The following is a 22,918-nucleotide window of genomic DNA, read 5'->3' as shown; positions in this document are numbered from 1 at the left end:
TTGTATTACGTAGCTCAAATTAGTTGTAGCTTAATCCTGTAAAGTAAATGTATTTAGGACTACTTGACTCCTGAATGAAAACATCCATATGGTAGTTCATCATGCTTGCAGCTATGCATACCTGCTTTACTACTATTCAGTAGTGGTATAAGACAGCATCTGATAATCAAGGATCAGGTAAATCAAAAGCATCTAGATGCATAATGTTTTCATCACAGTCTTAATCTTATCTGCAAATGTAAGATTAGGCACATGGATTGCACATGGATTATTTTTTTTAACATACCATTGCCCTGACAGTGCTGTGTGATGTTGCCCTTAAACTGGAAAAAAATAAAAAAAACCAACCCAAAAAACAACCCTCCCCCCCAAAAAAAAGACAAACCAAAAATGACCTACACCAAACCCAAGACCCAGAGCAAAATCCTTCCTCAGCTTACAAGTAAACATATATAATTTAGATACAACCTTATGTTCAGCCTTATTAACTGATATCTCAGAAACTTGGTAGGGTAAAATACAGGGTTTTTTCCTTCCTTTTTTTTCTTGCATGTATTGAAGTTCCTGTAGATTGAACAGTTACTTTAGTCTTCAAAAACTTCCCAAAATAAGATGATTTAGGAATAAAATCTTAGTAATCCTTGGGGATTTCAGAGGTTTTATACTGTTCCACTATTTCCTCACCTTTCTGAATAAAAGTACTCCTCAGTATGACTCTCTCTCATTCTCCCTACATGATTCCATGGAGGAGGAGAAATGAAAGCTGAAAAAGCTAGGCTTAGCACTTAATACCTGTATTGATTTCAATTTTAAATCCTCGATAGTTCAGGGAATAGTATGCCATAACTTTAATAAAACCACTGTGATATTAATGATGGAAACAGACTGAGAGGTGGGGTGAACTGCTGTCTGTATGAGATGCAGCTGTGGCCTGTTTTCAAATTTTAGTTTTATGAATGGCCATTGCAATACGGATACTTTTCATCTAGATTGGTAAGCTTAGTTCTCTGGTTTGCTGGTGTGACAGATTTGCGTTCAGTGGGTTTTATAGATCTCTTCAGTATGTAGTCTTGGCAGATCTCAAAAAAGAGAATGTCTTCTGACGTTTGTCAAACGTTCTTTTGAACTGATTTTCTAATATTTGTTATGTTGAATAAGTAGAATGGTTTCGATTCTGTTCCAAGTGCTGGAAAAGTGAAGTTTGAAAAAGGGTAGCTTTGTTCCAATATGCTAATAACTTGAACAAATGTTAAATATCTTAATCTTTTTTATGAGAGCACCCTACCTCCATGAAATGGGGTGCTTGGGAGAGAAATACAGTTATTCTGTTTCTACAAGTCAACACAAAGATGAATAAGAATAAGTAGATATTATTAAAACCTGATATTGTAGAATTGCATTTAGTCTGTTTCATGCAGTAGCAGTTTAAAGTTTAAAAAAAAGTTCAATGTAGTAATTAAATAATGCATCACTTTTAGCAATGTGGTTTCATTTTCAAATGTTACATTTAATACAAAATAGCAACCTGAATGACAATCCTGAATACACACAGAAAATATTCTAGACGTCTAAGTATTAGAAACTTCTGATTTTCATACTATGTCCTCTTGAAAAGACTATCATGATTAAGACTATACAGTAATAAATATGAAGTTCAAGATTTTTAAATGAGACTGACTTATGCTTGGATATGTGGATAGCTTTCCTAAAAGAAAAGTACAATTGAGGTTCTGAAGTTAGAAGCAGATAAATACTGAACCAAGGAGAGAATTAAAAATGAGTATATGCATGAATGACCTCAAGATAAAAAAATAATTATGGAGAAGTAAAACTTCATTTTCTGGTCTTGAAATTATGGCATATAAGTGAAATCAGACATTCAAGTATGGAACTGCAAAGTTTGAAAGATGATAGCTTGCAAGTCTTATTAGATGACTTTGGGTCTGGTATTTTTGTTTAAAAATAAGAGCTCTTTGGAGGTAGTAAGAGCAATAAGATGAAATTCCATGGAAACATAAAAAATATATTTCTGGTATATTAGAGGAATTACTACAGAGATGTTAAACACTGACCTAACATTATTATCCTTTAAATGTCTATGCTTGTTTAGGTAACGTTTTATTTGGTTGGTTGGTAACACATTCTATTTTGTTTGTTTGTTTAGGAAATGTATTTCTAAAGCATGGTTCAGATCTACGGATTATTCCCAGAGATCGAGTTGGGAGTTCTTAATGTCTACTGAAAGCTTTGGAATAAGTGACATTGCCATGCAGCAAAGGTCTATTTATTTTGGAACTACAAAATGCATCTAATGAATTGGCCTTTTTTAAAGCTAGCAAAAATTACTTCCCAGGATTTTTTTTTTTTTTTTTAAACAAAGATAAGGTTTCATTTTCTTGTTAAAATATAAATATATTAACTCATGCACTGATTCTTCCTTGACTAGTAGAAGAATGGGCTGATTCCATGTTATGTTCCTGAAAGAAAGATGGATTTCTCTATAGGTGTTACTGACACCACCAGGGTAAACACACAGCCACGATCAATAGATATTTAAAATATTGGGTATTGTTGAGCCTACTTTGTGGAAAGGAGAACTGCGTTATGATTTCGCTACAAAGAAATGTTCCTACTGAGTGCTAAAACTTTTTCTTTTTCTTTATTTTTTTTTCTAAACTTAACTTCCGTGTTTAGAGGAACAGTTTTCACATGGTTCAAGTATTAAGCTCAAATAGAAGAGAAATTTCAGGGGTTTATTGCTCAAATAAGTAAATAACTGCCAAATGTTCCAAAGTAATTGTAAGATTTAATTGCTGCAAATATTTTAGATAAAGGAGAAAACAGAGGTTTCTATGTGTTGAAATTTCATCTGACGTATTGTGAAGTTAAATTAAATGCAGTTTCAGAGAATTTATGAGACCTAATCTCCTCACATGAAGTGCCATCAGCTGAGAAGGATTGTAATGTAATTTGGGAATGTGTAGGTACTGATCAAATATGTCATTCCTTTTTCAGTAAAATAATATTGGTTCTTTCTAAAAGTCTTGTTTTGTTACTGTGTGTTACATGGGAAGCAGCTCAGAATTCACTGAAATGTTTGTGTTCAGATTATATGCTTCTTGTTTATAAATTGCTGGGGTAAACTATCAGTTGTGTATTTTAATTAGAGAAATTGCTGCTTTTCTTGAACTGGTAATCTACTTTGTGATTTAATATATCTGGCAAAATCTTACCCTATTGCATTTTTCTGTCCTACTGAGTTTAACAGAAAGAACAATAGGCAATGTAGTGCTTGGTTAAATGAGTATTGTCACAAATACAACAGTCCTGTGCAATAATTGTGCTCTAGAAAGATGTTCAGATAATGAGTCAGATAGTGCAGAAGTACAAAATGCCCTTCTGAGTGGGTGTAAATTGAGTATATAGAGGAAAACTCTTTTGAAACTGATATTTGACTATAAACATTTTCCAACTCTAAGATGAATTGTAAAATTCTGGATTTTCCTTTATTTTAATAAACAATTATATGAAAAAAGTGCAAACTTTGTTTCTCTCATATTCCTAATTAGATTTTTACAATAATTAAAACTCTGCCCTTTAACCTTCTAATCAACATGCTTTGAGATTCATTTCAAGCCAAAAGATTCTTACTATGCAGAGTTCTACAGAACACTGCCCTTAAAGGGCAGAGTGCATAGTTTCTATTAATCTAATGCCACAATATAATTAGGGTGAGCCAAATTAATTGCTTGTAATTTTTGTCTGCATATCTCTTGACTGAATACCTGAAAAACCACCTGATACTGGAATATAACAAACAAGAACCTTTTTTTTTTCCCCACTGTCTAAAGGTGCAATATAGTTTTCAAAAGGCCATCATGGTTAAATGCATTTTGAATCTAAGATGCTTTGATGTTTATGTAAAGGAGGGTTATGTAAAAATAACTTCAGATGGGGACTAACATTTCTTACACTGTTAGGTGATAACACAGGTAGCATGAAGTATTTGTTTGACATACTGCATTGCAACTAGTTTATGTAATGTGCAAAGGATCTGTTCATTTGGAACAATAATTGGTCTTTAAGTACTTTCCATATTCATTACACCTTTGTCTCAATATGGTTTCTAAAATCGGAACATAACTTTTCTGTTTGGTAAAGAGGCTTGATTTCAGTGGTAAAATGTACTTAGCAGATGTTTGCAAGTTGATTTGAGGTTTACAAGTTCATTGTGTTATGTCCAAGTCATGTTTGACATGGTTGTATAGGAAAAACTCAAGTTTAGAACCAGACTCCCTAGGGCCTCAGAGTCATCATAAGATTGTGAAAAGAGTGCTGTACTCTCAGACTGGTATTGGTTTGTCTAACCATACTTTAAGGCATACTTTGGAAATCAACTCTACCTGGAGTTTGTATTGTCATTGGCTCTGGTTATAACTTGACTGATGTTAAATGGAAGACTTCCATTGTTTGTGATTAACTTTGTCACGCCTTTACTGAAGTCAATTTAAAGGGTCTTTTTTTCTGTATTTTACATTTGTAAAAGGATGGCTGGTTTATATTACAAAGATACTCTGTGAAGAGAAATTCTGGCAGCATTGTAAAGTGTTGATGTGAGAAGTCCCACCAAAACTTTTAAGGAACTGTCATCATTCTTTTGGTTTATACAATATTATAGAAGTCTTACTTTCCTCAAATCTGTTATTTGATAGAATTTGAAGATATCATGGAAATTTTTCAGGGAGGGAAGCACAATGATTTGATGAAGTATAGAAGAACTGGAGGACTTAGGAAATGGCCCTGATAATAGTTCTTTCAGTGCTATGGCTTTCTTCCTTGTGTTCCCAAGCCACAGAATCCAACTTTATTCTGTGTTTGAGATTAAAAGACCATTTTCCTCTCTTGTTGCTACTAAATAATAACTGTAAAAATTGTTGACAGCAGGTCTCAAAAGTTAAGAATTTTTATTCTTTGTGTTTAGGTTGATGGTGAAAACCTAGCTCCCGCTGCTTCTCCAGTGACACAATGAGCAGTCGGAGTGAGAGAAGAAGCTGTGCCAATACAACTGCAGAATGTTAGTGGATTCTGAAGGTGCTGGGGGCACAGCAGTCCTTTGTATGGCAGCATGCGGGTGGCCATCAAATGGAGAACTTCAGTAGGGCAGTGGAAAAAACTAAATCCTGTAGTCATTCTAGTAGCGCTTTGGAGACTGTATTTCAGTGATTCTGGCAGGAGCGCTAAGCTCCAGCTGGGTGAAATTCAGTCCATGTGCAATACATGGTGTTCAGAGTTAAATACAGTATACCCAACTATACATCACAGTAGTGAATTTCAGCCACTGTTCCTCCTGATGGAAGGTAAATATCAGGCACTATTCACAAAGGCTAGCATGATCTTTTTGAGACTAATCTCTGCAGGCTGTTTCTGAAGTTAGTGGAAGTGAGGTTCCTCCAGAGAGAGATTGAGAGTAGCTAAATGAATCTTCAGTTCTGAATCGCCCTCTGGAGGAGCCTTTCTCTGTACTGACTAGAGAAAGCATTGAGGCATTAGCCTGCAGGGGCTAATGTTAGCCTTTGTGAATACCTTCCCCAACAGGCACTTCCCTTTCCTGTCAATATTATATGTTACAGCATTGTACTACCTACTCACTGTTGTTTGATCTTGATGTTTAGCACATGATACAAAGCTCCTAGGGACTTGTTCAAAACCAAAATTACAAGAACTTGTTTGCATGAAAACAAACCTGCTTTTTTAATGTGCTGTAATTACTTGAATGCATCTTTTTTTTTTTCTTTTTACAGCAGGTTCAGCAAGCCTTGGTGGGAGTGTGGGGAAGGCTTGTTGTTCTTTACAGAAAGCTTTGTCAGGTTAAAATTAGTTCCAACGCCAGGTGCCCACCAAAGCTGCTCTATCACTCCCCTTCCTCAGCTGGACAGGGGAGAGAAATAATACAACAAAATGCTCCTGGGTCGAGATAAGGACAGGGAGATCACTCAGCAGTTACCGTCACGGGCAAAACAGACTCAACTTGGGGAAATTAATTTAATTTATTGCCAATCAAATTGGAGTACAGTAATGAGAAATAAAACCAAACCCTAAAACACCTTCACCTCACCCCTCCCTTCTTCCCAGGCTCAACTTCACTCCTGATTTTCTGCTCCAGCGCCTGGAGCACCTCCTCCCCCTCCTTCACTGACCTTGGTGTCTGCAGAGTTGTTTCTCTCACATATTCTCACTCCTCTCTCTGGCTGCTGTTTCCTGCAGTTTTCTTCCCCCTTCTTAAATACGTTATCCCAGAGGCACTACCACCGTCACTGATGGACTCAGCCTTGGCCAGCAGCGGGTCTGTCTTGGAGCCAGCTGGCATTGGCTCTATCGGACATAGGGGAAGCTTCTAGCAGCTTCTTACAGAAGCCAGCCCTGTAGCCTTCCCACTACCAAAACCTTGCCACGCAAACCCGGTATATGTCTACAAACAAGAAAATGTGTGTACTGAAGAAGAAAATGAAAGATTCTACTACTTCATTTTTTCAGAGTATAGAATTGGTCTGCTTTATTTTCCTGAAGAGGTTAAATGTTCCTGGAAAGCAAATTTTAAAGGGTTTGGAATGCATACAAATAGCCACTAATAGAAAGAACAGGTTCAGGTGTTCCTGTTTATTACTATGAAGAAAATCCTGAGGCTATGAGTGGGAGCTGTTGATGTCTTTTCACTGATGAGAAATACCAGATGTTGCGTGTGAGAACTATACCAACCTTAGAGGCTTTTGATCATTTTAATGGAGAAAATCATGGATTGATTTTGAACAATAGATCAAGTTTGTCCTATAATCAAGTTCTATTTATAGAACTTGAAAGTAATCTTTGTGTAGTGGGAGTTGGAAGATCGCTATCCACAATCCCTTTCACTGCTTACGAGACTTGACAAGAAATAAGTCTGGGACAGTCTGGGCATTAAAAAAGGTTCAGGATTTGTCCCTATGTAATTCTACCTCAAAGGTGAAGTGCCAGCTGAAAAGTGCAACATCTTTATCTTCAGCAGACTTGGCTGTGATAGAGATTCATTGCTGTCTGATTAAAAGTTTTTCAAAAAAAGAAAAAGTGGAGGATATGCTTTGTCTTACCTATTGTGGTACATGGTCATTTTGCAATTCCAGGCTCACACTGTATGTCTTCTCATAGCAAACGCCACAAGATTTTAGATGATATGGGCTATTCTGTCTGCTATCATAAACATCTTAGAAATTCAACTAAAGAGCTGTGGGCTATTTATAAGACAGTAAACATGAGGAAATATATATCTGAAGCATATCATCCACATCTAGTGAACATTCTTGCTATGGACAATCAGAAATAGCTTGGTATTAGTACTGATTCATGCTCCTGATGCTTTGTAAGCATCAGGCATTACTTTGAACTGCTTTTCATGTCTGTTTTTTCTGAGGTAGTTCATAATACTTTAGATTGCATGCTAGCTTTGCCAAAGTGCTGTTAGTTTTTACTATGGGCCAAACTTACTGGTATGACTTTTGTAGAGTATAGAAATAGAAATGCTTCTTCCGCACCAAGTTGGGTTTATGCAGACCTTAAAAATATGTATGCGTGTGTAATTAACTGACTTGCGCAGCTCTCCAATTCCTTCTCTGAGGAAGCAGGACCTTGTTACCTTGCTAGTTGAACAGAATAAGTGAGCTGCAGTGGAGAACAGAGTGGTAAGGCGTGGCTGATGAATGCCAGTAATAATGGCAGCCTCCTTTAAATATGGAGAAACTACAAAACTACAAAGGAGAATGATTCCATACACATATGGAGTCTTTGTGATTCTCTCTGGGCAACAAAGTTGTTGTCCTCCTGCCTTTTGTTCAAGGCAGAGCTAAAGTCAAGTCTGATCTTAATGGCCCTCTCATGCATCTCACTCTTACACAAGTTATTTTGGAAATAATAAGGAGAAAATTGGATCTTCATATTAATACTGTAGGTGAGCCCAGGCAGCCAGACTCCTAGGAGGTAGGGGGAATGCCCTGACTCCAAACTGGCAGCACGGGAGTGAGGTCTTCATGGTTAGCAGAGTTTTGGAGGGCTTACGGTACAGAAGAAGGGCGTTGACAAACTGGAGCAAATCCAGTACAGGACTACCAGGATAGTTAGGGAACTGAAGCACATAATGTAGGAGGAGAGAGTGATGGAGCCGGCTTTATTCAGCCTGAAGCAGAGAAAGGTAAGGGGGAATCTTTCAAACATCTAAGGGATGGTTGTATAGAAGATGGAGACAAAATTGAGTTAGAGGTAGATAGTGAAAGCAGTGGACATAGACTGCAGCATGGAAATTTCTGATTAATTATAAAGAAAGAAGTATTCATAGAGTGCTTGGACGCTGGAACTGGTTGCTGAGAGAGGCTGTGGAGTCTCCATCTTTGGTGACAGAAGATGATTGGACAAGGCCCTGAGAACTGATGTAACTGAAGCTGGCCGAGGTCTGAGCGGGGCTTGAACCAGATAAACTGCAGAGGTCCTTTCCAACCTAAGCTAGTCCCTGGCCATTTCTTCCCTTGACACCTCTCCCAACTTTTTCTTGATAGAAGAGGAGCTACATCTTGCTTTACCTTAGGTATCTGCCCAGATAATGGAGACATGGCAGAGCCATAGCTTTTCCTACTTGACCACTTTTTGCTCTCTACACACCTGTACTTTCTCAGAATACCTAAAAGGATTACAGTCTTTGACCTCCTGCTGGAGTGGCAGTAAAAATTTGACCAGAGGGAACAGTCAAAATCTTAGTATCCTCTACTGTTGTGTAGAAGTAGTGATGCTATGACAGTTGCATGAGAAGTTTGGAGTCTGATAGATGACATATAAATGCATGTGTATTCATTATGCTGTTAATATCAGCCATTTTGTAAATTACATTTTTATGTTTAAATTGAAAACAAAAAGACAAGGTTGGATGTAGCTAATCAGCTAATGTTTATTGCAGTAGCTTTCTAAAACACATTTTCCTCATGTGGGTGGGGGAGGGAATGTAAATAGCATTATTTTAATAAAATGCTGTCAGGATCCATGTTGCTTGAAAAATTAACATCTTTCAATTCATTTTTACACTGACATTTCCAGTTAGCAGTAGTGATTTAGCAGTAGAGACCCATTAACTTGTGACAGGTTCTGTTCTATTGCTATGGGCTCTTGAGTAGGACACAAATAATACTGGCTAACAGTAACAGCAGCTAGGAATCTTTGCCCCCAGCATGAACAGTGAAAGATCATACAAGCACTCAATGTCAATAAGCACCACCCATGCAGAGCAGATTATTAGTACATGAACAAGGGCACAGCACGTCTTGCCAACCGTACAGTAGTTGATGTTATCCATTATGGGTGACAATGAAATCAAAATGGTCCAATTATTTATGTCAGATTCATTTAATTCCCACTTCTTGACTAATACTGCTCCCAATGGATACGTCTGTAGCACAAAGTAAGAGTGGCTTGAGTGAGCTCAGGTACTGATTATTCTTATTTCATGGCTCTGTTTTGGACAACTCCAACTCTCTCCAAGACAGACCTGTTCCAGAGAGGGATTGCAGGACAGTCAGTGCCATATGACCTCAGGTCCAGGAATCTGTTGTTTAAAAGCTGGTCTGAAGTTTACCCATTTCATTTTTATTTGTAATCTTGTGGCCATAGAAACGTAGGATTGAGATCTTAATTGCTTTTCAACCTTTAGGGTCAGTGATGGCTGCAGATTTATGCACCATATCTAAATATCTGCAAATGCCAGAGGAAAGTAATTTTAACCATGTGCTTTTGTGAATTAGCCTGTGACTTTTAAATTTCTTCTGTCCTACTGGAATGCCAGAGGAACTTATAATGCCAGAAAAACTTGCAGCCACAGGAAAAGTTTATGGGAGGTTAAAAAAAAAATCTCTGGACGGTCTTAAAAATGAGACCACTTGAGTGTTGTAGGGACTGATGAGACTTGACATCCCATTTCTTTGTTGCAGTTCTCACTAAACTTTCATTGCTGACCACCATCCTGTGGTTATTCCATTGCCCTGATTCCAAACTCTTCCAAATATGAACTGAAGAAGCGATTGGTCTCCAGGCATCTCTAAAAAAACACTCTTTACTTCTTTCTGTTCTGACCATTCAGGACAGTCATCTGTCTGATATCAGTGATGCTTCCATAGGAGACAACATGTCTTTTGTCATCAAAGTAGTGTAGACTATCTTATCTCTAAATTATTAAAGTAATGCAGTTTACACTGGGAAGCCCTCACAGCTAAGGAAACATAGCAAATACATTTTACGGTTGGACTCGATGATCTTAAAGGTCTTTTCCAACCTAAATGTTTCTGTGATTCTATTGTATGATTCTACATAAAGCATCTCAGGCCCTACTCTAAAAATAGTTAAAGTTATCCGTTATTTTTAGCTCTCTGAAATAAAATGAGAAGAAAACCTGTAACTTTACCATTTTATACAGAAAGTGAGAGCTATCAAAGTAAAGTATGCATTCATTTTTTCACTTTGTGCCTTAAATGCAAATTTCATTTTCAGTTTGAACAGTGAGATCACCTGGAAAACAAAGGTTTATTAAATTGCTGCTGTGATATGCTTACATTGCTTGATGACCTCAAATTAGAACGGCAAGGAAAGGCTGTAACAGCTTCCAGTGTTCATCACAAAATCAAGGTGTTTGTAAAGATGTTTTAACTCAGGGTTTGTGTAGTTACTGGAAATTATTTTAATGAAACCCTTGGCAGCTTTTGTCTGAAGATTTCACATCTGATGATGCTAAATGCAAAATAAATTCCTGCTTATTGGTGCTCAAATACTAGTTTTAGTAATGCTTCCCTGATATGAGCAAGGTATATCACTGCAAGGTAAATCTTCTGCATTGTACTGCAATTCACGTTCCAGTGTAAAAGCTAAATGAAGACAAATAATTACTTCCATTATCCAATGATGGTGGATTGAAACATCAATTCTCTCCAAAAAAGAAAGAACAACAACTGTGAGGTGACAAATAAGTAGTTACGGTATCAACAATATGTATGATCATCTACCTAAGTTCATGGGAACTTTTGGTATTAAGAAATGAAATATTGTTATAAGCTGGATAGGGAAGATCTGCAACTGAAATGCACTGACTTTACTTCATTTTGGTTGCCAAGAACAGTGTCAGCACCGTTCTATTTGATCTAATGCATGACTGTAAGTACAAAGCATTGTAACTTTTTAATACAATAATTCTTCAACTATTTTTGTTGTCAACAGACTTGCATGAATTACATGCAATCAACATGTGTGGAATTTCCAAAGGGATCTACAATTGCTCTGGAAAACTGTTAGGGGTCTAAAATTGAAAAAGGCTGAAGACAATTGATGTGGTTTAACTATTGGTCCGGCAAGAATAAGGCAAGAATAAGCTTTAACTGTACTAGAAAGCATGTTCTTCTTTTAAAGCACTGGTAAAAAAGATGCTGCAGTCTCTGGTGGTTTTCTAGTCCAGTAGTTTACTACACTTATATTTAGAAAGTTTTTCCCAAACTCCATTTTAATTTGTGAAAATTAAGCCTGCTTAGTCTTCCTCTTTTCCTGGTGTATATTGTTATGGTTTAACCCCAATCAGCAACTAAGCACCACACAGCCGCTCGCTCACCCTCCCCCCTCCCAGTGCGATGGGGGAGAGACTCTGAAAAGCACAGGTAAGAAAGCTCACGGGCTGAGATAAGAACAGTTTCATAATTGCAATATAATAATAATAATAATAATAATAATAATAATAATAATAATAATAATAATACTGAAAAGGAAAATAATGAGAGAGGGAGAGAGGAACAAAACCCAGGGAAAAAAAAACAAAAAAAACCCAAGTGATGCAACCGCTCACCACCCGCAGACCGATGCCCAGCCAGTCCCCGAGCAGCGATCGCTGCCCCCCCAGCCAACTCCCCCCAGTTCATATACTGAGCATGATGCCATATGGTATGGAATAGCCCTTTGGCCGGTTCGGGTCAGCTGTCCTGGCTGTGCCCCCTCCCAGCTTCTTGTGTGCCCGGCAGAGCATGGGAAGCTGAAAAGTCCTTGACTAGCGTAAACATTACTTAGCAACAACTAAAACATCAGGGTGCTATCAACATTATTCTCATACTAAATCCAAAACACAGCACTATATTAGCTACTAGGAAGAAAATTAACTCTATCCTAGCCGAAACCAGGGCATACATTTAGAACAACTGATGGGACCAATGACTGTCTGCAGGCGCCTATTTCTACAGAGTATAGGAGAAGCCTAGTCAATAAATTCAGGCTACGTGGACTACTAGCACAGGTAAGATGGATTCCAGTCAGGGAGGCTTTTCCAGAAAACAACCATGTCCTTAATGCATCTAATGAACAGTGCAGATGTGGGAGATGATGCTTCCTGTTCTCTGCAGATCATTGGTTTTATTAGCTTCCTAGCTACCCACAGTATTACTGGTCATAAACTTGGGCAGCTTAAAAAGCTGTTTGAAACTAAGCTGAAAAAACCCTGTAGATTCTGTTTTAATTAAACTCCTGTCAGAGGTATTCAGGCAATAAATTAATTTGCAATCTTATAAATAGCTCTGTCAATTCAATTAATTTCTTGCATCATACATTTAAAGATGTTAATCTTTCTTCACTAAGGTGCTTTTTTCACTTTAGTTAATGCTGCCATTTTCACACTTCATTTTTTTTTCCCCAGAATTATCTTCCCATCTACCTTTTTATAATTTCCTTCTTCCTTTGTTTTAATCCAATTCAGGTTGTCTGTCATTAGCTTGAGCCTTGTTCCATCCCAGCTCTTTGAATTCCATTTTTCCCTTTTTCTTTTCCTGAGACCTTTCCACAGTCTTCATTTCTGTTATGTAATGTAGCACAATTAAAGTGGTTTATGTTGCTGGCTTTTTCTGAATTGCTGATCAACCCTCTTGCCTGTTTTGCTGTCTTAATCCCCAGTCTAGCTGCTGCCTTCACTGTATTTTTTTTCTCTTCCCAGCCCCAGGGCTAATTTGGTGTGTGCTGGAATGTTAATGTATATAGCTGGAAAAGTCTCCTCTACACCAAATACAGGTTTACCAAAAAAGAAAAAGAAAAAAAAAATCTGGCATGCAGAACACAGGCTCCAGTATTCTGGAAACATAATATGTTAGTCTGGACAACTCAATCATGAAATTATCTTTGTCCTTTTCCTTTAATGCTTGCTGCTTTTTCATATTCTCCACATTGCTTCAGTAGAACTAAGTTTGTGTTACTCAAAAGATTCAGCACTGAAAGGCAGTTGTGTGAGGTAGGAAAGTAGTTTGAGGTAGAAAAGTTTCCCTTTGTGCATCTGGCAAATAGCTTAACCCAAAGTGAGCTTTCCATCCCATTGCAGGGTGGTTTGCTGCTTGCTTTGTTGAGAATCATACTGTTTCAGATCATTGATTACCCACTGCTCAGCTTACACCAGAGGTTTGGGAAATGTGTATTCTTCTAAACACTGTTTTGTTTTCACATCCGTAATGAAGCATAATTTATTTTTCTGAAAAATAGATATATATTCAGCTACAGCTGTTTACTGCCTATAAAAGTCCAAGGACAGACTCTTTCATTGAGCTGGGTGAGCTTTGGATCAGGCATTTCTATGGTATAGACCAAGAGTGCTGCAGACAGTTGACAGGGAGACAAAGGAATAGTAGTCTCTTTTAGCCACAGCACTACTGCTCACTGCTTTTGAGCTACTTCAGGCAAGCCATAAACTGGCAAGCCAAAGCTACTTTGAGTGACTTTGAGCAAGCCATAAACTGCTTTTGTGCCTTAGTTTTTCTCTGTAGTTTTCTTTTGGTTCCTTGTTTTAAACTTTTTGGTCTGGTTATCTTCTATTTTTCCTTTTTTTTTTTTTCCCCCTGGGATAATTCACACTTTATTCCCATTATTCTACAAATCCACCATACACCATTATTTCCTTGCTAACTACAGCAGCTGATAATCAGTACCGCCAGCTCTCATGCAGAGCGATGAAAACACCATAAACGGAGCATGAGAAAATGTTTCAGGCATTCTAAAATAAGCCTAACTGCAGTAAGAGACTATAAAAATTATGTTGGTTGGAGAATTAGTTCAGGTAAAACCCAGTCTTTACTCAGTTAAGTAACATAGGATATTTTGTTAATGGTGGCTGTAAAAAAAGCTCTTCTCAAGCGCTGAGGTGCTTCTCTTGGGAGATGCACAGAACTGCCCTCTTCCAAGGACGGACAGAGGCTCTCATGAATGTTTTTGACTGATTGTAAATGGGACATGGGCTGTGTAAAATAAGCTGATCTAGGAAAAAGGAGGAGGTGAAAATACAAGGGGGCTCATCTTCCAGGTGTCTGCATGTCTTGGAATAGGATACTGGTATCTCTGAACATGTGTGCATGAACTCCTGACATTCTTGCTTCTGTGGCCCCACCCCCATATACTGCCTTTCCTCCTGCTAATTAGCATCTCCATCTACTGATTGCTGAGTAAAGTTCCACTGATCTTGAATAAGAGGAGCAGAATCTAGTAGATTGGCACCATCCCACCTCAAATACAGTACAAATCAGCCTTCCCTTCAAAACTGTGGAAGCTAATACAGGGTTTGTATTGTTGAAGGGTGCAGCCCATGAGTTTCATCCAGTGTGCGCCTTTGCAGGGGTGCACAAATTGCTGGATTCTTACTAAGTTGGATCTTGCCACTTTGCAGCATACTCACGTCCTTGTTAAACAAAACACTTTGCAAAGCTGTGTAGTTTGTTGAATAGCAGCATTCCTGTTACTAGTGGATTGTGGAAAGCAACCTGTGACAGTATTAACTTTTACCTTTGTGGCTGACTAGCCCAAACTGAGGGACTGATTTGTTGCAGGAAACTCCCTAGCAGTTAAACTGTCTGCCACTAAGAAATGCTAACTTAACATTTTGATCCAGCTTACAGGAAAGTGAATTCATACACAAGTCTTCTCTTGAGTTATGGTTGCTTTCCATCTGCCGCACTTAGAACACTCACCCTTGTCTCATGCATAAACCAACATTCATAAGGTGGGATAAGGAAAGTGAGAGAAGGAGACATTAGAGCTGGTTCTTTTCCAACTCTGTTCCTTTCATCTCTAATATTCCCAATGCAGGTCCCTTCTGCACATCACAGAGGAAGGACTGTAAACTGTAAAACTTCCCCCCGTGCCCAAGAGAATATGTGCTTCCCCAGAAAATGGGGTAAATGTGATATAAGGGCTCCCTGACTCCAAAGATGTGATAACACTGGAAGATTTCCTCTGTTTTTTCTTGGCATGTTTCCCTTCAAGGACTGAACTGAGCTACAGCCAGACACTTTTGTTCTAGGAATGAGAGCTAGATTATTTTGGCAAAATGTCTATTGCCAGTAGTGGAAGCCCTAGGAACTTGTTATACTAAGAGATATAATTGTAGAAAGTAGGTAATAATATCAAGTAGGAGAGCCTGCAATAATGGAAGCACAGATGTAATTTATATACAGGTGAGAAGACAAACAGAATAGTATATGTATGAAGCCGATATAAATTGCCTTGCTAGTGCAATATGTACATCAGTCAACAAGACTACAGTAATACTCATTTTTTAATTCCTCAGTGAGCACTTCCTGTCAGCTCATACATTTTTAAGGTAAGATTTGGGAGCAGTCTTGGTTTTGATTTTTTTTTTTTTTTCATCAGAAAAAGCACAAAGTTGATGAAATGGAAAGACCTTTTTCTTAAAATCTCATGATAGGGGAAAAAAAAATAAAATCACCCCACAGAACAAAATGCTTCAGATGACAAAAACTGGTGTGTCTGCACTCGTCTATGGAAGGTATGGCATGTTATTGTAAGATGGAAAGTAGTTGAGGAAGAACTTATTTTATTCCTCTGGGAATATTTGGATTTATTTATACAGATCTATGACTTCAGAAGGGGATAAAAGTGCATTCACTACGTTCCTAAGAAAAAGGAAGGCAGAAGAATTTAATTAAACTTTGTTGATTTATTAAGCCTGCTTTCTGAGTACAGTTCTTCATGTAGCAGTGGGCAGGTGAGAGTTTAAATGAATGCTTCATGCTGTAGCTTTCTGTGAAGGAAAATGCCTTAAATGGCTACAAATGCAGTATACCTCTGCTGCTTCATTTGTCTCTTAAAAACATGAATTTTACATTTTGGCACTATGTAAAATAACAGTTGCTAAGCAAGACAGACATAGCAAGAATTACAAAATATGTGTATTAAGCATTAGGCAAAACTTTCCAACACAGTATGTTATTATTAGTTATAACTGCCTGGGAAATTTGATTTCTATCTAGAAATCCAGAATACATTCCTGTTTACACAAATTAATTCCTTGAAGTTGTTAAAAGCACAGGGCTCACTATGGACTCTTGCTGGCAGAAGCATTAAACATGGAAAAGAGTTTTCTTAAAACTGGGGATGGAGCTCTCTGCCAGCAACCGTGGGCAACAGGTTGGCATCATTGTTTGACCAAGGCCTCATCTGGTATGTCTGCTATGTGACAGTCCCTGAGATATGGGATGGCAAACTCCTTCTGCCACATTTGTTACATTACATGATGCATTCATGCAGGCCATGAGACCTCCCTGCTATCCTTCCCTTCTGAGGAACTGCCCTAAACAGATCAGTCTGTCCCAGATGTATAGTGGAATCCAGACAAAAATAGGGAAAGCAAGGCAAAAGCAAGTCCTCTTGTCCCTTTGTGATGGGACATCATCCACGATGGCAAAGGTTTAGGATGAGGAACAGGAGCGAGGAACAGGAATGATTCTTCTCCATTGTCAACAGAGTTTGCCTGAATGACTAGTTCGGGTACAAGTATCTCCACTTCGGGGAATGTGAATCCCACCCTTTTTGACTAAATTATGTATTTTTTTTCCCACTACACCCATTTCTTTCAAACAAAAATGTGTTTACAAATTCATCATGCATTCAACAAAGTGTATAGATCAAAAAAAAACATATTACTTGTTTGAATATCTGCATTTGGGTGTGAAAGACTGAATTTAAGGGACTTACTGAAGGTATCCACAATCTGATAAAAGACTGGGACATCACCACACTAGTTTGGGCATCTGACTCCAGGGCAGATTTCAGACTCCTGTTTCTTATACAAGAGATGCATTGTAGAAAAGGTGAAATACTACCGAGAAAGACATGAATTTAGCAGTCCATCACAAAACATCTGGATCATAGACCGTCATATGAGAAAACAAATGTCATCTAGTGTGTAGCATCTGGCAATCTAGAATTAATACAGGGCACTGCTGAGACCCTGCCTGAGAAGACTCCCTACAACTGCAGGTTTTGGCAATTGCAGAAGATGAATCTTAATGGGAAGAATGTAAAGACAACTTTTGAAATGATAAGGGAAATAGCTGGCTTGTTTTATGAACAGAAATGTTAAAAGCCAGGCTTGTTCATTCTTGCAAAATGAAGGCTGAGTGGATGTAATTTATTTTTATAAATATCTGAAAGCAAAAAACACTAAGGAGGAAATGAGCTATTTAAGCTAAAAGTCAGTATTGGTACAAGAACAAATGGATACAAAATTGCCATGAATAAATGTAGGCTAGAATTTAGGAGGCGGCTTCTAGGCTTTAGAGGAAGGAGAAGGTCTGGGACAACCATGTGTGACAGGAACCAAAGTAGCTGGAGCTCTCGGCTAGATCTGCCTAGACCTTCTTGTACTGTGAGCTTCCCAAGTAAGTCTGAAAAGCATTTAAACTCAAAAGACTAGAACAATTTATTTTTATAAACTAGAATAGTTTATTTTTGAAATATTGAAAACACAAAGACACTAAATAAACTAATGAAAAATGAAAAAGGCTTTGTACGTAATTGTGTTCCTTGTCTGCTGTGTCCTAGTGGGGCAGGTCCTTGTTTCCAGCCAGCTCAATGATATTCTGAGTTGCAGAGGTCTCCACTCCATCCCTCTGGTCTCAGGGAGGCTTTTTACTCCCTTCTGGAGCTGGCCTGGCATCTTGCTGTTCCTCACTGCAATCTGCCAGCTCTTGCCTCTGCCACCCTGGAGCACCTCCCTCTACCCAAGCAGTAGGTCTCCTGGGAAGGTGCAAGCTTCCCCTCCTTCCAGGTTACAGTTTCCCAGTCAGCATTTAAAGGAACATAATATTCAGCTGGAAAGACATAACTGCAATGGATACCATCCACTACACCTCTGAAAAAAACTGACAACAAAGTACCTCTGTAATTTAAAGATAGAGTCAGATCATTTATGAAGTGGAAAATGAAATATGGCTGTCTAAAAACAGAGAAGCAGGCATGCTGATGCTGGAGATCTCTGTCCACCGCAGCTGGGAATGTGGCAGTAAGAATGCAAGCTGATGCTTTCCCATGTTTCTGAATAAACGCTCAAACCAGCATCATTGCTGAAGATTCAGAAGGAACCTATTGACATCTGTACCCAGTCCTGCCCATTATCTGCAACTGCTGTAAGTGTTTGGCTTGTTAATGACATGCTTTCCTGTAACTGGGACAGAGTGAGTATGTTTCTGTCTGAATTCCTATCCCAATTTGAAGATGACTTTCAGTAATCTGGATCCCTCACCCATGCAGTAAATGAAACAGACATATTTGAGGGAAATGGTTTCTATTCCTGTAAAGGCTATCTCGTAACACACGTGCGAGCAGAAACAGAGGTTGCATAAGCAGTCTTACTTCTGACATTCCATACTTTGGCTTTACTATGTTCATCTCAAACATTACATTTTGACTAACTTAATGCAGATGAAATGTCCTGTGTGTATGCAGTGGAGATAGGATGCTTCAAGCTTCCAGACAAAAAATATTTTTTGAAAATAAACTCTTCGGGATGAAACTTTAAAATGTTCTTCTGGTCCTTAAAGTTTCATAAAAGTTTCCTTGAGGCTTAGTTTTTGCCAGTATAGCTTTGTCCATCCCAAGTTTCTGTGCAGTATGCTGCACATCTCCTGTTGTCCATCATCAAAGAAGGGGTTGTCTTGTCCCTGTGGCGTGCGTGGAAGTATGCACCTTGCATGTTAACGACTAGGGAATCTTTGCGGAGCTAATATTTCTGGATTGTTGCTTTTAAAGTCCAGTTCCTACCCCATAAACTTTTATGCCTTACTCACATGAGCAATCCCTTCACAAAATGGAATTTCATTTGTGATTTAGCATTGCATGCGTCAAAATCTGTCAGGGCCCTGAGGCACTGCCAGCCCTGCCTGTCCCTGCCTGGTCCTCCTGGAGCTCCTTCCATCCTGCCCACGGCCCAGGACCCCATGTCAGCCCCCCGGGGCCATCAGTCCCTGCCCTAGCGATGCCGCAGCCGGGCTGGTCTCCAGATCCCCACAGCCTTGCCCGGCCATGGGCCCCGCTGAGCTGGGCCCACCCATCGGCCCACATCCCGGCCCAGCCTGGGCCCATCCCCGGGGAGGTGCCCGGTGCTCAGGGCTGGGGCCTGCCCTGCTCCTGGCTGGGGCGGTTGGGCCCTGGCTGCCGGGCCCTGGCTGCCGGGCCCTGGCGTGCCGCCCCGGGGCAGCCCTCCCCGGTTCCTGGGCCCGTCCCTTAGGGAGCCGCTGGCCCTCGCTGCTCCCTGACAAAACCTGCACAGGATAGAGTCTACTCCTCAGACACGTCTGTCAAATATTACAATTTTTTTTCAGTTACAGAAAAAAATTTCATCCTTACTTAAATTAGTTTATACTACTATAAAATCCTATTGACTTGACATCATTCTTAGGTCAGGCTGCAGATTTGTAATTTAAGCTATTAACAGTAAAGGATTTAAATCAATACACCTTTAGTATTTCTAATATAGCACTACAGTAATTCCAAATGTCATACAGCGTATTGTTTCATTGTAAATATTAGTTCGATTAATTTCCTGGTGGATATCTAGTCAGTGCAGAAAGTACCATAATTAATTATGATTCCACATCAAACTAGATTTGTTATGCTGGTTATATTTTTTAATTAGTGTTTAAAATATTTCCTAATCTTTCTTTCAAAATGATCCAGTGTTTGATTTGTGTTCTTTTAGTTATTTTTAGTTTTTCAGTGGCTCTAATTCTTTTGAAATGTGCCAAAACAGTAATGGTGGGCAAAGAAAACCTCCATTTAGTTTTAGAGTCTGTGAAGTCCTGACAGCCTTCCACAATGAAGTGACTGGCGTGGTGGATGAGGAGAGAGCAGTAGATATTGTCTACCCTGATTTCAGCAAGGCTTTCTACATTGTCTCCCATAAGATCCTAATAGAGAAGCTGATGAAGTACGGGCTGGATGAGCAGACAGTGAGGTGGATTGAAAACTGGCTGAATGGCCATGCCTAGAGGGTGGTGATCGGTGGCATGAAGTCTAGTTGGAGTCCAGTGGCTAGTGGTGTACCCCGGGGGTCAATACTGGGTCCAGTCCTGTTTAACATCTTCATTAATATTCTGGATGATGGGACAGAGCATACCCTCCACAAGGTTGCAGACAACACCAGACTGGGAGGAGTGGCTGTTATGCCGGAGGGTCGAGCTGCCATCCAGAGAGTCCTCAACAGGCTGGAGAAATGGGCCGACAGGAACCTCATAAAGTTCAACAACAAGAAGTGCAAAGGTTTTTGGAAAGAAAGAGTACGGACAGTCTCACACACACTGATATTTTGATCCAGAACACCAGCAGACCGGTCCAAAACCAGCTACTCTACTCATACATACCCAGTATGAAGGCTGTAATTTCTAGAACATGGAGCTGATCATGCACAACACTATGTATTTCCTGTCATGACCTAATTGTATGATTAGGGGGAAAATCAAGAATAATTCTTGTGTTTTGGTTTTGGTGTTCTTTGTGTTATGGCCTGGAGCTACGAAATCATTACTAGTTAGTGCTTGCATAATAGTCACACAAGAGGGAGTAGAGCCTCCCGCTTTCTGCAGTCTGTTTTGATGCACTGCTTCTAAGATGGAGGGATGTTTCTTTATCATTGTAGTTAAATATGATTCCTCACACAATTGGGTTTTATATTGCACACAGACTGCTTGGCAACAAACTAGAGAAATAACATCATACTTCCAATATCCTGCTTTGATTTTCTTTGGAAAGAAAGTCTATTTAATCACAAAACTAAATTCAGCCACATACCTGCATTTCTTTTTGTACTGTGACATTTGTAGGAGCAGCACTATGACCACCTGACGTATTTCTACAATCAGGAAAGAAAAAGGAATGCAAATCTGGTTAAAGGGAAATGCAGGTTAGAAGTCACAACAGATTCAGAGACATTTTCTTTTCTCTCTCTCTGAGTAGCTCTAAAGCTTCAAAGCAACAACTGCAATTCCCAACCATATGCTCCCCAAACAATTTCTTGCCCTCTGCAACAGTCCAAGGTCTTGGGAAATGTCTTGGTTTTATTTCTATGTCACTCACAGAAGTTTTTATTCTTTTGGGCTATGTATGTGTCTCCACAGACTGTTTGTATTCATTGCTGCACCTGAACTGGACAATCCTCAATGTAACATCCAAGATACGTACTATATTGAAACATTACCTAAAATTTTAATTTCTTATTTGGTTTTAGTCCCCCAAATGACTCAGGTCAGTGATGCCCATTTTCTTTTCTCTTCTTGTTTGTTATGACACTTGTTCCTAGAATTAATAAGGTATTTGGGAATAGGGATATCATCACATCTTCCTATCCACAGTTACTATTTCTTCCCTCCATGCAAGTGATCTCAAAAGGGAGACATCAAATTTATGGTTTTGTTTTATCCAGTATACCAAACACACATGCTGATACTATGATGCTATAGTATCTAGTATTATATGTTTGGAGTTTATCTATCTGCATAGTGACATGCATGGAAACTGATATGATGTTCAGGTAAGAACTCATTTATGCTGGAGTCAAAACTTCAGTTCTTTCTAGTCCTTGCTGCTCTTTGGACAATAGCACCCTGTGCTGCCTCAGAAAAGAAAGAAGAAACAGGGGTTTTTGACAGAAGAGCAAGAGTTTAATGCAACTGTTCTGCAACACTTTTTTTTCCCTGCTTCCTTTACATTCTTTACTGTCCTTACCTGTTCTCCTCTGGTTGCTGGCAAGAATTGCTGGCAAGTTTTTTCCTCCCTCCTCTTTCTAGCCTCAACTGCCCTTATTTTTGCCGCAGGTTTCACCCAGACCCTCTCAATCCCTTTGATGAGGTGACAGGCAAAACAGGAGGTTGGGAACATGTACATAACAGTATCCTGTTGCCACTCCTTCTTATTTGCTTTCCTCTGCTCTGGCATGGGTTCCTCCACGTGCTGCAGTCTCTTTGGGGATTTCCCCACCTTTGCGTGGGTTGCCCAAGGGCTGCAGCCCCTCAGGGGTGTCCCTGCCCTGGCATCTGGTGCCACAACCACCGTCCCCTCAGAGTGGGTAAACTCCCATACCTCCTCTGGCATGGAGCGTTTTCTTCCATGAGCGTGCCTTCAGCCATGTTCCCAACAATGTCTTGTTCCACATCTCCTCCGTACTCTTTATGTGTCCTCTCCATTTCTTCTCCTCCCAGCAGCTGATGCCCTTTCTTGAACATGTTTGCACAGAGGCACCCTGTGCTCTTGCAACTGCTGCAGTTTTGGGGTGTGATGGGTTGCTCACAGCAGTTTCAGAGCTGGCTAGAAGTGGCTGTGATTGGGCCAGGGCTGTTCATGGTCACCTCCTACAAGGGCCTCCTGCAGCCTCCTGCTGCCAAAACCTTCCCAGCTATGCCTGTGCACCTCTTGTCAAGACATCAATCATTTTAGCCAAAAATCTACACTATTTCAGGTATTAGTGAAGAAGGAACCCCCATGGTGTTCAGTGCTATAGACAATGGGTGGTTTCATGTTTTAAATGGCACTGCAGCAAAGGAAGATATCTGCAGATGGGGAG

At 39.4% G+C, this 22,918-nt stretch overlaps 1 protein-coding gene across 2 annotated transcripts in view; it reads left to right on the top strand.

Moving 5' to 3' along the window:
• UFM1 (ubiquitin fold modifier 1) overlaps positions 1-22,918 on the top strand; it is a 71,833-nt gene that overhangs the window by 9,734 nt on the left and 39,181 nt on the right. Inside the window, exon 6 of one of the 2 annotated variants that reach the window (XM_075490440.1) lies at positions 2,165-2,367. The exons of the other annotated variant lie outside the window; for it this stretch is intronic. Within the exon in view, the coding sequence (XP_075346555.1) occupies positions 2,165-2,232 (68 nt within the window). The 3' untranslated portion in view covers positions 2,233-2,367. Of the gene's footprint in view, positions 1-2,164; positions 2,368-22,918 lie in introns of those variants that run through there. 2 annotated transcript variants of the gene reach the window in all.

Source organism: Mycteria americana, chromosome 1 (assembly GCF_035582795.1).
Source record: "Mycteria americana isolate JAX WOST 10 ecotype Jacksonville Zoo and Gardens chromosome 1, USCA_MyAme_1.0, whole genome shotgun sequence".
NCBI classification, from domain to species: Eukaryota; Metazoa; Chordata; class Aves; order Ciconiiformes; family Ciconiidae; genus Mycteria; species Mycteria americana.
Note: the sequence above shows the minus strand (reverse complement) of the source record. Positions and strands in the feature narration are given on the sequence as shown.